The sequence below is a fragment of the Gekko japonicus genome, unplaced genomic scaffold (assembly GCF_001447785.1).
Source record: "Gekko japonicus isolate JY-2015 unplaced genomic scaffold, Gekko_japonicus_V1.1 scaffold4399, whole genome shotgun sequence".
Classification (NCBI taxonomy): Eukaryota; Metazoa; Chordata; class Lepidosauria; order Squamata; family Gekkonidae; genus Gekko; species Gekko japonicus.
In genome coordinates, this window is record NW_015164334.1 from 17578 (window position 1) to 34505 (window position 16928).

Sequence of the window (16928 nt, forward strand, 5' to 3'; positions counted from 1 at the left end):
GAGAGGCGGGGAGGAAGCAACTTACCCTCCCTCTTCTCCTGCCTCCTCCTGGCTGAATGAGGGCTGGAAGTGGGGCAGCTGGAAGCAGGGGGCGGGGCTTCATCATGTGCCCCGCCCCTGCACCTCACCTGGGGGAACTGCGATCCCCCGCGTTCCCCCCCGAAATGACCTCTGAGCACCATAGTTCAACTACCAGTCCATACATATAGGTTAAACACCTATATAGGTTAAACATCTTTATTATGCTGTGGGTTAATTTACTGCTCACCCTCTACCTATATGTACAGACTGCTAACTTCCATTTCTATATACCTGGAGAAGTGTGCATGCACACGAAAGCTTATACCTTGAATAAAACTTTGTTGGTCTTAAAGGTGCCACTGGACTTGAACTGTGTTCTGCTGCTAAGTGGGTTGGCCACAGTTAATACTTAGATAGGAGACCACCAATGAAGTCCAAGGTTGCTTTGCAGGGGAAGGCAATGGCAAACCGCCTCTGCTCATCTCTTGCCTTGAAAAGCCCATGGGCGTCCTTGAGTTGGTTGGGACTTGTCAGCGCTTAATTACTATTATCTTATGCCATTGATAAAAGCAACCTCCTGAACAGTTTGCATCATACTACAACCCCAAATTCCAACTCCACATGTCTTAGTTCAAAGTACCTGTTGAGAAAACTGCTAATTAGGTCAACATGCAGATTCCCTTTTTATATTGTCTACCAGTTGATTTGTGTCTGCTTTTGACAGCTACGAACAACAAGCCTAGGAAAAATCAGAAGCGCTCTCTCTCTCTTTTGTCCCCCCCCCGTTCTCTTTGCTCATGCCAGGATTGGCTCAGTCTTTGATTTCAGACAACAAAACGGATTATCACAGAGAAACATAACAAGCCGGTCAGCCTTATCTGGGACCTCATTCGAGTTAGGGAAAACAGCAGGTAGTGGAGCAAAGCAATCGGGAAGAATACTTTGTGCACATTTCCCACTCCTATTTCTAGATCCAGGAAAGCGAAATATTAGGTTTGTTTTTTAAAAGAAGAAAAGAAACGAAGACCAAGAATCTGGCCCGCCGAAGAGGTGCTGTCTGGCACGCTCAGAATCAAAACTAATGGTATGCCTAGGAATGCATAAAGCAATTGCAGAAGTATAAGCCCAATTGCGGTATAAGCCCAACCCTAGGTCCAGCCTTCTAATCATGTTAGCTTTGATGGAAGTACGTAACTCATTGAGGATTTCAGTGTTAGGACTGCTGTAGACTTAGAGGAACTTATGGAGCAACATGCAGTGTGGCTGTTGCATGACTCTACTAGAGATGCTACCAGGAGTTAAGCTAAGTTGAGCTGCTCACTGGGTGATTCTGCATCTGGTATTTGCTCCACATTTTCTCAACACTGAGGGAAAGGTGCAGGTCAAAACCACATTCAAATACCCCGGGGCAATGCCATACTGGCTGCAAAGTCACCCCTGAGCAGCCATAAATCCATGCAGAAGGTACCATAAAATCCAAGAAAGTGAAACGGCATGCAGTGTAGAGGGTACCATAAAACCCAATGATCAAAGAAAGTGAAAGCGGCATGCCATGCAGAGGGGAATTTCTGTTCCAAGGTGGGTTTGGTAAAACAACGGAGGGGAAAGCCAATGCAGAATCGCCCACTGATAACCTCTTGGGAGGCTTGATGCAGAAGATGGGAGGGACTATTGCAGCAACTTCCTTACTGGTGATGGATACCTGTCAGCTTTCACTCCTGGTTGCTACTGAATTTCGTGGCTGTATTTCCCTATTCCTACTCCTGACCTGCCTTCTACTTGCTTGGGCAAAATCTGCAGTCATCGTATTTCTTAACCTCATCGACGAAATCCCACCAAAATGTTAAAAGGGATGTCAGTGGTGCATAGCTTGTCACCAGGGGCTATGATGGATCAGTGACATGTGTATGGGTGATAAAACTGTGCTAAAAACGTACAAAAGAAGCATGGACCCTTGACTTACCAAGGGTCAAGTTTGCAGGCCCACGGGGAGGCATGGTGTCATGCTCTGGCATGGGGGGCTGCTGCTGGGAGGCTGATGTAGCTGCAGAGTCCCCTGATGTCCCCCCCGACCTGGCCAATCAGACGAGACCTGATGTGGCCAGGTGATGGGCCCAGCTGGCAGCTAGAATATACAAGACCCTGCTGTGCTGAGTCAGCCACTCTGTTGTAAGGGGGAGCTGTTGGCTAAGGGGAATTGCAGTAAACTGGCTGGAAGGAATTCGGTTGGCTGTTGGTGAAGAAGAAGAGGAGGAGGAGGAGGAGGTGGAAGAGGAGATTGGCTTTATACCCCACCCTTCACTCAGAGTATCAGAGCGGCTTACAATCTCCTTCCCTTCCTCTCCCCACAACAGACACCCTGTGTGGTAGGTGGGGCTGAGAGAGCTCTGAGAGAACTGTTCTTGAGAGAACAGCTCTGAAAGAACTTGTGACTGACCCAGGATCACCCAGCAGCTGCATGTGGAAGAGTGGGGAATCAAACCCGGTTCTCCAGATTAGAGCCCGCTGCTCTTAACTTGTTTGAAGAATGTCTGCCAAACAAAGATAAGGACCTAAAAGCCATGGCAGACAATGACTTTTTTTTTTAAAAAAAGGAAAGCATCGACAGAAACAAGAGATAAACAACAAGAATTTGATCCAGGAAATGATAATAATATACAAGCAATTGAGCTATAAACATTTCAAAATCCCAATAGCTCAACAGCCTCTTAATGTGATTCATTTGATAATCCGTGTTATTATTTTACAGCAAAAATTCTATGGCTAGCCAATCGGTTTGAAGTTCAAGTAGATCCTGTGATACAGACAGAACATCAGTCGCCATACCTTTAATAGACTGGATTTCCCCCCCTCTTTTTTAAAAGAGAGAGTTGGAAGTTCTATCAGCAAAAGTCTCTGGGTCCCTGATCTTCTCCTTTGGCCTCAGCTGTACTAGAAATAGGCTTTAAAGTTGGTTGGGAAAGGCAGCAATGTAAGCGCCAGAGGGATACAGACTTTCATTATTTTTATGAACTAATTAAAAACAATGAAACTGTCTTAATTTTCTGCCTAGAACACAGTTAGCAGCATAGCATGCCAGTTCTGTGTAGTTATAAGGCTTCTTTAGCAATGCATGTGGGTAGTGGAACCCATAGGGTTCCAGGCGGGGAGTGTGCTGCCCCCAGCCAGCATTAATGTACCTTTAAGAGTAGTTGCACCTGGGAACTGGAGTCCACAGTTAGGGGTCCCAGAAGCTTCGCTCTGATTGGCTCATTAAGAGTAATTTCCTGAGCTCAGAGGCGCAAAGATAGGAGTTTTATTGTTCTTTTCCGTTTCTTTGTCCATGAACCCTTACTGCAAGGAGAGGGGAAGCCCATCTCTTTTCTCACCACGGCCATAGGATTTACCTAGATCAGAAAGATGTAACGCTCTATCCAGCTATCAGCTCAATTGTGAGTAAATGATCTACTGAATGCATGTGAAGTTAAATAAATACGATTTAAGCTCTCTTCAGTGGCTGTGCGTTGACTCACACCGGGAAAGCGTTCGCCTCAGCCGCAGCTCACGCTGGACAGGACAACAGTATTTTATGAAGTGGTCAATCAAGGTAGTAATTATACTCTCCTGTTGCATCATTACTGGCAGATGAGAAGCTTTATTAGAAAAGAAAAGAATGCAGAGTTAAGGGCTAAGATGAACAGGTCTGAATTGTGTTCACTACAAAATCAAGGAACGATAGCACTTTAATATATCTACACACTTGGAAATAATAATCGGAGTTTAAAAAGTGGAGGAATGTCTTCAGTTTGGTGTAGTGGTTAAGTGTGCGGACTCTAATCTGGGAGAACCGGGTTTGATTCCCCACGCCTCCACTTGCACCTGGCTGGATGACCTTGGGCAAGCCATAGCTCTGATAAGAGCTGTTCTTGAAAAAGAGCAGTTTCTGTCAAGAGCTGTCTCAGCCCCACCTACCGCGCAAGGTGTCTGTTGTGGGGAGGGGAAGGGAAAGGAGATTGTAAGCCGCTCTGAGACACCTTTGGGTAGTGAAGGGTGCGGTATAAATCCAATCTCTTCTTCTTCTTCTCTTCTTAGGTGATAACATAGACTCAAGAGTTTGGCTCTACCTTTTTGCTTATGGTGCCTCCATTTCAGTTTCTACCCTTTTTAGGGAAAGTATTTGCAAGATGGTGTACCAGTGGCACCTTTCACCTGTCCGGATTGCAAGCATGTATAAGAATCGCTTTGGGGTCAGCCAAATACTAATTTTTTTATACATGTGGTGGTATTGTGATGGAGTGGAGTCCTTTGGAGATACGATAGCTTTGGGTTGCCAGGTCTGGGTGGGAAAATACCTGGAGACTTTGGGGGGGTGGATCCGGGAGAGGGCGAAGTTTGGGTAGGGGAGGGGCCTCAGCATGGTACAACGCCAGAGAGTCCACCCTTCAAAGCAGCCATTTTCTCCAGGGGGAACTTTGTAAGGAAAACCAACTATGATAAGATAACGAAACCTTGTTAGAGAAAAATATATCTTCTTTAATTTTCCAGTGAATAACAAATCATAAAGGTGTTTTCTTTGAAGTAAATTGGTCTCAAGTTTTTCTTTCTGACGGTACAGCACTCAGTGGACCGTTTCACTCAAGGTGTCATCAGATGAGACCTTACACCTTTTGTATTTTTTCTGCTCCCTCTTCCTTTCTAGCTTACATCATTTGGTTATGTGACATAACACTGGATAATTAAAGAAGATATATTTTTCTCTAGTAAGGTTTCGTTATCATATCACGGTTGTTTTTCCTTACAAAGTTCAGCCTGTCCCGTGATCTCTCGTCCTTGACTTTGACAATTTCCTCCAGGGGAGCTGATCTCTGTCAGCTGTGGATCAGTTGTAAAAGCGGGAGATCTCGTCAACCCTACAACAGCTAGATCCTTGTCTGTGGCCTTTGAAATGAACGTGGCAAAAAAACAATACCTCAGTTTGTCTTGTTTAATTATATGGCACCTGTTCCAAAACGATATTGGAGTATTGCTTTGTACTTATTGACAGCTGCAAGGCTGGCTTTTGCATAAGAATGGAAATCGAAAGCTTGGCCTGCAGAAAAAGACTGGTTAAATGGGGCTAAAGGAAAGTGTAAGCCATCCAGTTTACTGCAAACATCTGGTGATACTGACAGGGTTAGACCTTGGGATTCTGCGCTAAGAGCTGAAAATATTAAAATGGTCAAGGGGGTAATTTGTGTTGAACGAGCTCGAACAATGGTTGATCTACCTTTACGATGATTATTATTTAGACATGACATTAGATTCAGATCTGGAGAAGTGTGCATGTACACGAAAGCTTATGCCCCAAAAGAAACTTGGTTGGTCTTAAAGGCGCTCTGGACTCAAATTTTGTTCTGCTGTTTCAGACCAACACGGCGACCCACCTGAATCTGTCTTCATGGAGATCTTTAAAGACTATGGGTTGGATCTGACTGGCTTTTCTGCTAGTGAAAAAAACCCAAAAAAGGGGTCCCTTTTGACCATCTAAAAATGTTATGTTGGGGATCATGGGACCCAAATGTACAAAACCTATGTGGGATGAGGGCAGTATCAGGGAGGGAGAATTGGGTGAGATCCAGCCACAGTACCGTCTGGATCCAACTTAAGAGCCAGCACGTTGAATCGTGCTCAGAACACAAGTGAGCTGGACCTCAACAGAGAGTCATGAGCAGTGTTCCCTCTAAGCCAAGTTAGTGTGAGCTAGCTTACAGTTTTTTAGCCTCTGGCTCACACCTTTTTGTCTTCGCTCAGGAAGGATGGCTCCAGAGCAAACTAACTTATGCAGTAGCCAAATCGTTTGCTCACAACTTTAATGCCTAATAGCTCACAAAGTAGATTTTTTTGCTCATGGGACTCCACCACAGAGGGAGCATTGGTCTTGACCGGGTGAAGCGTCTCTACGGATTTTGCAGGAGCAGCTGAAAATACCTTCCATGAAGAAGGCAGAAGTTGCACATCTTCCATGTAATTAATGGCACACATCCGTTGTCAACACCGGTCCTCTTAAGCAACTAAAAATGAACTTACCAGACCAAAAGCCATGATCAACAAGCAGTGTAAACATCTCAGCTGGAAGGGCTCAGAGATTCCAGAAGGGATTTCCGTGTGGGCGATGTGGTAGTGGATAGCCCATGTTGCCAGCAGCAAAAATCCAGTAAGTAAAATGGTCCACAGCAATAACAGAACCCAAAAAAAATCCATCAGAGCCCAGAGGAAAATCTATCTTCTAGCGCTTGACATCCAGAAACGTACCAACTGTTCTGCACAATTAATTAGAAAAAACTTGGAGGTATGACTTTGTGTCATAGATCTTGAGATAATTGTGTTGAAAGCATGAAGATTTACATAAGCTTCAGATGGAATACCGGTCTTTTCCTATAGGATCAAGTGAACACGAGGTGGAAGTAATTTTACAGGCATTTCTGTAGGTGTCTATGTAATAACAGGTTCAAGAGAGCATCTCTCTATTCTGGAACTTGCGAAATCAAGAGAACAAAATTCAAGTCCAGTGGCACCTTTTAGACCAACCAAGTTTATTCAAGGTATAAGCTTTTGTGTGCACCTGCACTTCTTCAGATACAATGAAATGCAAGTTATCAGTCCATACATAGAAGTAGGGGCTGAGCAGCAAATTAGCATACAACATAATGAAGATGTTGAACAGATGAAAGGACCAAACATTGATGCTACATTTGGGCCTATAACTGCTTTTGAATCGTTTGTAATAAATACATTTCTTTTGATAATCTGTACTATCTATATAAAGGTATATATTGAGCTGCGGTGGCTCAAGTGGTTAAGACGCTGAACTGCAGGCTGTGGAAGGTCGGTAGTTCAACAGTTCAAGACCTGAGTGTGCCGCATGACGGAGTGAGCTCCCGTCTCTAGTTCCAGCTCCTGCCAACCTAGCTGTTCGAAAGCAAGAAATTGCAAGTAGATAAATAGGTACCACTTCGGTGGGAAGGTAACAGCGTTCCGTGCGCCTTGGTGTTTAGACATGCTGGCCACATGACCACGGAAACGTCTTCGGACAGCACTGGCTTTGAAACGGAGATGAGCACTGCAACCCTAGAGTTGGATTCAACTGGCTTTTGAGCAAGGGAACCTTTACCTTTTACTATCTATATGCTAATACTCTATATCTATTGATTTTAAGATTGGGCCCTCCTATTTGATGTATTTAACCTTTTAGGTTAACCTCTTAATTCATATTTCTTGGGTTAATTTTTTGTTCCCCTTCCTTTTTGGTTCTTTATCACTTCCTGTGCAACACCAGGGCTGTGGCCTGGGCCTTTCTCTTTAGCCTGGGAAAGAGAAGGCTTAGAGGGGACATGATCGCAGTCTTCAAGTATTTGAAGGGCTGTCATGTAGAAGATGGAGCGGATCTATTCTGTCTTGATCTGGATTGCAAGACAAGATCTAATGGGTGGAAATTACAAGGGAGTCGTTACTGGCTAAATATCAGGAGAAACGTCCTGTAAAAGTGGTTGAGCAGTGGAACAGACTGCCTCGGGAGGTGGTGGATGTTCCTTCGCTGGATGTTTTCAAGCGGAGGCCATCTTTCGGGTCTGTTGTAGGGCTATCTTTCGGCTATGCTCCTGCAGAGTCCAGGGGGTTGGACTCGATGACCTGCAAGGTCCCTTCCAACTCTAACATTCTATGATTCCTGATAAGTTCCTCCCCCCCCCCACCATCCCCTGCAGGTTGCAGGAGGGACACAGCAACCCTTCTCCTGGGTCTCACTTAGAGATGTTTTACATCACCTGCTACCTGATCCTTTTAACTGGAGATGCCAGGGACTGAACCTGTGAGCTTCTGTATGACACGGAGATACTCTACCAACTGAGCCACAGTACCCTGCTCTGGCTTGCTGCTACCACGAGTCTATAGTAATTACAGAATCAGTGTGCCCCACCATCTATCCATTTGTAGCAGGCAATAAATCATCAGAAAATAAAGCTAGGGGACTCAAAATTGGCCACCAGCTTAAGGATGATGGTGGAAGTTTCAAGGCCAAAACTGAAAGGCATTGGAATATCCTGGCCCAGGTTCTCTCCAGACACCCCACTGCTTGTGCTACTTGCAAAATAGGGATGCCAATCCCCAGGTGGGAGCAGGAGATCCCCCGATATGGTGGGCTCCTGCCTGCCACCGGCCAGCTGGCTGGTGGGGGAAGCTCCACTCCTAAGCTCCACCCCAACAGTGACCACTGGCAGCCACTCCTCTCCCTCCCCTCCTGAGAGATTTAAAGGGCCCTCCAGCTGATTGGCTGGAGCATGTAGCCTGCCAACCAGTTGGAGGGCCCTTTAAATCTTGCAAGAGGGGAGGGAGAAGGGCGGCTGCTGGCTGCATGCCTGAACTCCAAGCAGGAAATGTGCTACTTGGAGTTCAGGAGTGAGTTCCCCCCACTTCTTGCCTAAAGCATTTAAAGGGGCCCGTCAAATGCTTTGAGCAAGAAGTGGGGTGTGTGTGTGCCTGAACTCCAAGCGGCAAATTCGGTGCTTGGAGTACAGGTGTGGGGAGGGCGCTGGTCCCCAATGTGACATCACTTTTGTGTGATATCATCATGTTGGGGGTGCCCCCTCCAGAAATGCCCCCCAAAGACACTGGGGACTAAAAAGGACCTGACAACCCAAAGCAAGCTAACGGTCTCTCTTTGTGGCAGACATAACTCATAAAAAAATAGTGCTACATGTTTGAAAACCAACCACCAACCCCAGGATGATGATGGGAGTTGCCGTGCCAAAAACCGAAGAGAATCACAACATCCCAGACCAGGTTATCTTCGTAGCAGGAACTCCTTTGCATATTCTTACAGGCATAGGCATGGATTGGCTACATTAGGGGTGTGTCCCCTAATATGCAAAGGAATTCCTGCTACAAAAAGAGCCCACATGTAATAAGAGAGCTTTTAAGCAACTTGCCATGTGTCTGTGATAACTGAATCCCTCATCAATATGGAAGGTTGCTAAGCAGGGGTCATTTCATAGAAAAAGAGGTGCAGGAGCTCATTAGCATAACTCATCAGCATAACTTATTTGCATATGCCACACACCCTGACATCACTGGAAGTGTGTAAGAAGGCAACACCCACCACTCAGGCTTCACTGGACTATTTTGGATTGCTAGATATTGCGGGGGGGGGGGGACCGGGCAGATCTATTTTTTGGGTTTGGTAGAGTTTGGGGGGGGGGGGGGAACGTGCAGATCTGCCCTCACAGAAGAGGGAGAGCTTGTATCTGAATAAAACTTGGTCTTAAAGGTGCCACTGGACTGTTTTTGACTGGGGAGGCTCTGCAACTTACCTGGCTGCTTCTTGCTCTGACTGAGGGCTGCTGGGAGCAGGGGGTGGGGCTTGTTGCATGTGCCCGCCCCCTGGGCTCTTTACTGCCGGAACTCCACTCCTGTGCGCTCCTGCAGGAAATGACCCCTGTTGCTAAGTGACCTCATGCCAGGGCCCAACGCTCAGCCAGACTTACCTCAGAGAGATCATCACCACCACGATACAGTCTGCCAAATAGCCAAACTAAAAGCAATGTAAATACAAATAACTATAGTGTTGAACAACACGTCGCTAAGATTAAAATCAATTACGGAGAATAAGCTTAACAAACAGAGAAGGAAAGAGAAATGTTGTAAAACATGGTTAGACACTATATAGTCTCTCTCCCTCGCTCTCTCCCCCTTCTTTCCCCCTCATCTTTCCCCCCTTTTTTCCTTTCTCTTTCTCCCTTTCTGTACCTTTGCCAAGAACTCTGCCTCCTGCTCGGTAATTTTAGGGAACTTGTCTGCCAGCAAGAGAAGGGGTGTCAAACATGCAGCCCGGGGGCTGGATCAGGCCCCCAGAGGGCTTCCATCAGTCCCACAGTGGAACTGGCCATCTCCTGCTTCCAGTTCTGCTGCTGCTGCATCATAGCTTGCTTTGCCAGACTCTCTTAATCACTCAGTCATTTCATGTTTTAACCTGGGTCCTAGACTCAGAGCTCTGAGCATGAGATTTCTGATGTCAATAAATCAAAAGTAGGTTTGCAGCTTATAGAGCTAATGTTTTAAGCATGTTTTTATTTTAAATAAAAAAAAATTTCGTTGTGCTCGTGTCCTTTATAAAGTTTATATCTCCGCTACCTGGCATTACATTTTATGACACACATGGGTCCAGCTCAACAAGGTCTAATTTATGTCAGATCTGACCCTCATAAAAAATGAATGCGACACCCCTGTCTTAGCAGTTTGGAGGAAAGGGCCAATCAAGCATAAATGTAACTGAGTAAACAACGGGCAGTATAAAAAGATGTGCTGTACTGAATCAGGTTCTCTCCAGTGACACCTGCAGAGTCTTTCCTCAAGGTGGAGACTCTTCTATCTGCCTCTGACCACAGCTGAGGGAAATATGTTGAATCTCACCAGCACAAAAGCTCTACATCGAGAGGGGCTTACTACATTTGAAAAGTACTGAGTCATAGAATTTTGTAGATGGGAAAGGCCTTTCCTACCTCACAGGGTTGTTGAGAGGATAAAATGGGGGACAGGAGAACAAAGAAGCTGCTTAGAATCTCCGTCAAGGAGAAGGGCGGGGTGTGACGTTTGTTCTCAATCTGGTTTTGCCGGCCATTCGTGAACAAAGGAGGACTACTCACGGTGTCACGCTGTTGCTTCATCGGGTACTGACGCAACCCTTTAGACAGGAGAAAGATCTGTTTGTTCTCTTTTGTAAGTGAGGCAATTAGGGTATGAGAGTCTCCTCGCAGGCTTTCATTATTGTGCTGAAGAAGCCAGAACAGCTTTCCTCCCTCTTTCTCACAATACAAGGACTTGTGGGCACTCAATGTGTGACAGAGTGTTGGACTGGATGGGCCATTGGCCTGATCCAACATTGGCTTCTCTTATGTTCTTATGTTCTCTTTCCAGACAAGCTGGGTCTGCCAAAAAGGCCCACCTCCTCTGCTCCATTTGCACAGCCCGTGCCTCTTGATATTACTCTCTGTAGCCATGTCATTCATTTTGTATTCTAGGGAGGCCAGCCTCCAGGGGGGGATCAGGGGACCCCCCAAAAAATTACAGTTCATCTCCAGACTACAGAGACCAGATAGATAGATAGATAGATGGATGGATAGAGACAGACAGATATAGATGTCTACCAATATAGGATATACTTCTTACATCTGATGAAGTAGGCTCTAGTTCACAAAAAAAACTTCATGCCACTATAAACCTTAAGTAAGTAAATCTGCAAGAAATCTATTTTCATTTACCGTTTTGTGTTTGTGTTAAGTACCATAACGTCACTTCCAGCTTATGCTGCCCCGTGAATTAATGTCCCCCCAAACATTTTATCGTTAACAGCCATCTGCAGGTCTTGCAAACTAAGGGCCATTGCTTTCTTGATTGAGTCAATCCATCGCATGTTGAGTCTTCCTCTTTTCCTGCTGCCTTCAATTTTCCCTAGTATTATTGTCTTTTCCAGTGACTTTTGTCTTCTCATAATGTGGCCAAAGTACGATAGCTTCAGTTTAGTCATTTTAGCTTCTGGGGAGAGTTCAGTCTTGGCTTGACATAGAACCCACGGATTTGTGTTTTTGGCAGTCCACGGTATCCGCAAACCTCTCGTCCAACACCACAGTTTAAATGAATCAACTTTCTTCCTGTCAACTTTCTCCATTGCCCAACTTTCACACCCATACATAGTAATGGGGAATGCTGCGGTATGAATTATCTTGATCTTGGTTGTCAGTGACACATCTTTACCCGTAAAACCCTTTTTCTAGCTTGTTCATGGCTGTCTTTCCCAGTCTCAGGGTGCGATCATATGTACAAGAAGCGGTGGCAGACACGCGATTCCCATGCGAAGTAAAGGGGCGCGGTCAGATGGAAACATCTGTCTAGCGTCCTGGAGTCATTGGCAGGGCATCTCAGGAGCATGGTTAAAAGCCACCAGGGAAAGGCCAGCAACATCTGGAAACCACGGGGCACGGGGCGGAAGTCTGATCGCGCAAAAACGCATCCTTTCAGCCCTGGGGCAAACAGCCTATCTTCCCGCCCACATTATCTCGTGCATGTGACCGCAGCTTCAGTCTCCTGATTTCTTGGTCGCCGTTTCCCTTTTGGTTGATGATGGAACCAAGAAATAGAAAATCTTTCACAATTTCTTCATCAACAATCTTAAATTGGTGTAATGCTCTAGTTGTCCTCACTTTGGTCTTCCCGATGTTCAGCTGTAATCCTGTTTTGGCACTTTCTGCTTTAGCCTTCAGCAGTAAGTCATTTCAAGGCTTCACTGTTTTCTATCAGCAACGTGGTGTTCCGTCTGCCAATTCTCACTCCACCTTCATCTACATCTAATCCAGTTTTCTTTATGACACGTCCAACATATAAATTAAAGAGATAGGGAGGCAGGGAGATCAAATACATCTTTGTCTGATTCCTCTGCCCATTGTTTCACCATATTCTGCCCTATCATTAACCCTTGTCCAGAGTACAGGTTGTACATTAACACAATCAGAGGTTGTGGCACACCCTTTTCTTTTAAAAACCAACCACAGCTTGTCGTGATCCACACAGTCAAAAGCTTTGCTGTAGTCTGATTTTCTTCTGAAATTATCTGGTATACTTCAGTAGCCAACATAAATTTGTTGGGATATTCTTGTTAAGATTTTGATGGACGCTGTTTGTGTGGTTTGAAATAGCTCTATTGATATCACATCTACTCCTGATGATGATGAAGAAGAAGAGATTGGATTTATACCCCGCCCTTCACTTGGAGTCTCAGAGCGGCTTACAAACTCCTTTCCCTCCCCCTCCCCACAACAGACACCCTGTGAGGTGGGCAGGGCTGAGAGAGCTCTGACAGAAACTGCTCTTTTTCAAGGACAGCTGTGCCAGAGCTTGTGACTGACCCAAGGTCACATCAGCAGGTGCAAGTGGAGGAGTGGGGAATCAAACCCGGTTCTCCCAGATTAGAGTCCGCGCACTTAACCACTACACCAAACTGGCTCTCATGATTTGTTTCTCCCAGGCTGGTTCTGCACCTGGCATTCACTCCACATTTCCTCAACACTGAGGGAAAGGTACTGCTCAGAACCACATCCAGATACCCCGGGCCAATGCCATACTGACTGCAGTCACCCCTGAATGGCCATAAATCTATGCAGAAGGTACCATAAAACCTGATGATCAACAAAAGTGAAAGCGGCATGCACGTCTTCCTCTTCAATCCTCACCTCTTGACATCCCTTGATCTGGGCATGACGGGGATTGAACTTGGGACCTTTCGCCTACAAAGTGCTTCCGCTTCAAAGTGTTGGTTCTTACCTATAAAGCCCTATGTGGCCAGGGTCCGGCTTACCTGAGGGACCGCCTTTCCCCATATGTTCCCCCAAGGGCAATCACTGAAGATGTCGCAACAATGCATTTGGCTTCAGGATGTCAAAATATTTATATTTATTTATTTATTTATAATTTCAACTTATAGCCCTCCCTCCCCGCAATGCAGGCTCGGGGCGGCTCACAAATAAGCATACGCCAACACATAAAACAGTTAAAACCATAAAAGCCATTATTACAAAATTACAACATGTTAAGTGCTCTAGATGTTCTAAAACGAAGACTGTCATCAAGATGGCTCGTCTTAGATGTTATATCCACTCAGTGTTATCAGCGCCACGTGGTGCTGTTGTTCTCCTTTCCCAGCGCCAGTCAGGGCTTTTTTTGTAGAAAAAGCCCAGCAGGAACTCATTAGCATAATAGACCACACCCAACAGCAGACACTCATTAGCATATTAGGCCACACCCTTGACAGCACAGCACATTAGCATATTAGGCCGCACCCCCATGTTACCAGAAGTGTGGTCATCCCTTTTTGCTTGTTATTCTGTTTACCTTGTTGTCAAAACACCAGGGCTTTTTTTGTAGCAGGAGCTCCTTTGCAAGTTAGGCCACACACCCCTAATGTAGCCAATTCTAATGAGTGTCTGCTGTTGGGTGTGGCCTGTTATGCTAATGAGTTCCTGCTGGGTGTGGCCAACTTAGGAGCCAGCCGGAACTCCGTTCCTGTGCGTTCCTGCCCAAAAATAGCCCTGGGCCAGTTAATAATGATGGTACGATAATATAAGCAGGCTGTCTGTGTACTCCTAAACAGAGTTACATCCTCTAATCCCATAGGCTTGAACAGCCTCAAAAAGTTGTAACTCTGCTTAGGTTTGCATGGTAAGGTACCTGGCAGACGCTAGGGGTGCGCTGAGTAGCTACCCTGTACAATCCAGTTTCTTTGGTATCTTTTCTCTCCAACCCCCTCCTCCTGATGCCCTGGCCTAGATGGCCCAGGCTATCTTGATTTCATCAGATCTTGGAAGCCAAGCAGGGTGAGCCCTGGTTAGCATTTGGATGGCAGACTACCTAGGAAGGCAATGGCAGACCACAGAAGAAGGCAATGGCAAACCACCCCTGAATGTCTCTTGCCTTGAAAACCGTACAGGGTTGCCGCCAGTAACCTGAAGGCACTTTCCACCACTGCCACCACAGTTCTGTCAGAGCTGTTCTCTCAAAAGCAGTCCTCAAGAGAGCTCTCTCAGCCCCGCCTACCTCACAGGGTGTTTGTTGTGGGGAGGGGAAGGGAAAATTGTAAGCCGCGCTGAGACTCCAAGTGCAAGGCAGGGTATAAATCCAATCTCTTCTCTTCTTCTTCTTTACCATGCATGAGAGGCGACACCCCCTTTTCATTTTTTGCCCATTCACCTCATGATTACTTTTTACAAGTGGACTGAGACCTTACGTTCTCTATTCTCACTATAAGTGAATTACTAGGGGATACCTAAGTAATGGCATGACTGAGTTTGGGTGGGGGGCCCCCTAAACATCTCATGACATTTAATATAAATATTTGTCTTCACTTCCTTCAGCATAGAATGAAAATATTATTTTACATTTCTATATACACAAATGATGTCACTGTGCTTTTTAAAAAAAGAGTCTAGTTTTCTCTGGATGTGTTTAAAGCCAGGGTGGAGTTGCCAAAATTATTTCTATACTTAATGCATTTAGAGTCCACCTTTCTCCCCAACAGGGGTCCAAAGCCCCTTATGTCCTCCTCCTCGCCTCCATTTTATCCTCACAACAACCTTGTGAGGTAGCTTAGGCTGAGAGCGTGTGACTGGCCCAAGGTCACCCAGCAATGTGCCATGGGGATCCAAACCTGGATCTTCCATCTCCTAGTCCAGGGGTGGCCAAACTTGCTTAATGTAAGAGCCACATAGAATAAACATCAAATGTTTGAGAGCCACAGGACATGAACAGATATTACATGTTTTTTTTGGAAAACGTACAAATTTGCTTTTTATTAACATTAATTGAGACTGCCAAAAATAACAACAAAAGGGGTAAAAGCAGATGAGATATTGATTATGATATTTATTTGTCCAATAATATTTGTTTGCTAATGATATTTAGCTTCCCCAGCTGCCCTGCCGGGAGCCACACATTGTGTGTGAAAGAGCCTCATGCGGTTCCCGAGCCACAGTTTGGCCACCCCTGTCCTAGTCCCACACTCTTAACCACATCTCACATCGCTTGCGGGAAGGGCAGGATACAAATGAACTAAACCACTACACCACACTGTCTCTCAAAGTTATTGTAGCCATAGAGGTAAAGATTCCCTTGCTCGAAAGCCAGTCGAATCCGACTCTTGGGTTGTGGTGCTCATCTCCGTTTCAGAGCCAAAGAGCCAGCGCTGTCTGAAAACATTTCCGTGGTCATGTGGCCGGCATGACTAAACACCGAGGCGCATGGAACGCTGTTACCTTCCCACCGAAGTGGTACCTATTTATCTACTTGCAATTTCTTGCTTTCGAACTGCAAGGTTGGCAGGAGCTGGAACTCCGTCATGCGGCAACTCGGGTCTTGAACTGCTGAACTACCGACCTTCTACAGCCTGCAGTTCAGCGTCTTAACCACTTGAGCCACTGCAGCTCCACTGCGCTGCGGGTGTGCTGACCCCTGCGATTGTAGCCATGCATAACCTCATTTTTACCTGCCCTTAAAAAAGGCTAATAGCTTATGATGTAGACCAGCCACTTAAATAAACTAATCTGGTTACGATTCAGAGAGAATTGAGAAGAGGAGAAGAGAACACTTTGAGCTTAACCTCTGAACATTCACTGAGTAGAAACCGGACATTCACAAAGTAAAGTCAAAAGTAATGTCCTATGTACTTAAAAAAACTTTAAAAATAAAACTTTTTTCTATTGTTTTAGATCTTTCCTTAGGGTTTGCCGAACAGAATCCTGCACATTATAAGGATAAGTATAATATTTTTGTATTACAATCCAATCAATCCCTTGTTTGTCCTGCATTATTTTTGTTATATTTGTTAGATGGCGCGATTGATAGTATTTAAATAAGTCCGGAAATCCAAGTCCACCTTGTTTTTTTGGTCAACACAGAGTTTGTATATTAATCCTGTGTCTTTTATAGGCCCAAAAGAAGTTTAATAAAGCCTTCTGCCATTTATTTATTTGGGTGATTTCTAATTTAATTGGTAGAGCTTGAAATAAAAATAATATTTTGAGTAATATATATGTTTTAATAATAAGTAATCGGTCATGCCATGAGATTTTTGATCTATGCAAGCTTTCCAGCTGTTTTTGTATTGTTACTAGAAGGATGTCATAATTATATTTTTGGTAGTTTTTTAAATCTAATGGTATTTTAATTCCTAAGTAAGTCATTGAGGAAGCAACCCATCGATATGGAGTTGTAAGCTTAAGATGTTCTATTTGTATTGTTATCTAAATTTATAGGAAAGATGTAGGACTTTGTTACATTAATTTTCAATCCCGAGACTAAACTAAACTCATTTAATATTTGTTGAACATTGCCTATAGATGTTACTGGATGCG

At 45.0% G+C, this 16928-nt stretch overlaps 1 protein-coding gene across 1 annotated transcript in view; it reads right to left on the minus strand.

The window, feature by feature from the left end:
• LOC107108424 (arylacetamide deacetylase-like 4) overlaps positions 1–6282 on the minus strand; it is a gene marked incomplete at its 3' end in the record, with an annotated part of 8690 nt that extends 2408 nt beyond the window's left edge. The window contains exon 1 of the mRNA XM_015408853.1: positions 6067–6282. Coding sequence (XP_015264339.1) covers positions 6067–6240 — 174 coding nt within the window. The remainder of the gene's footprint in view (positions 1–6066) is intronic.
• Between the last annotated feature and the right edge of the window lie 10646 nt (positions 6283–16928).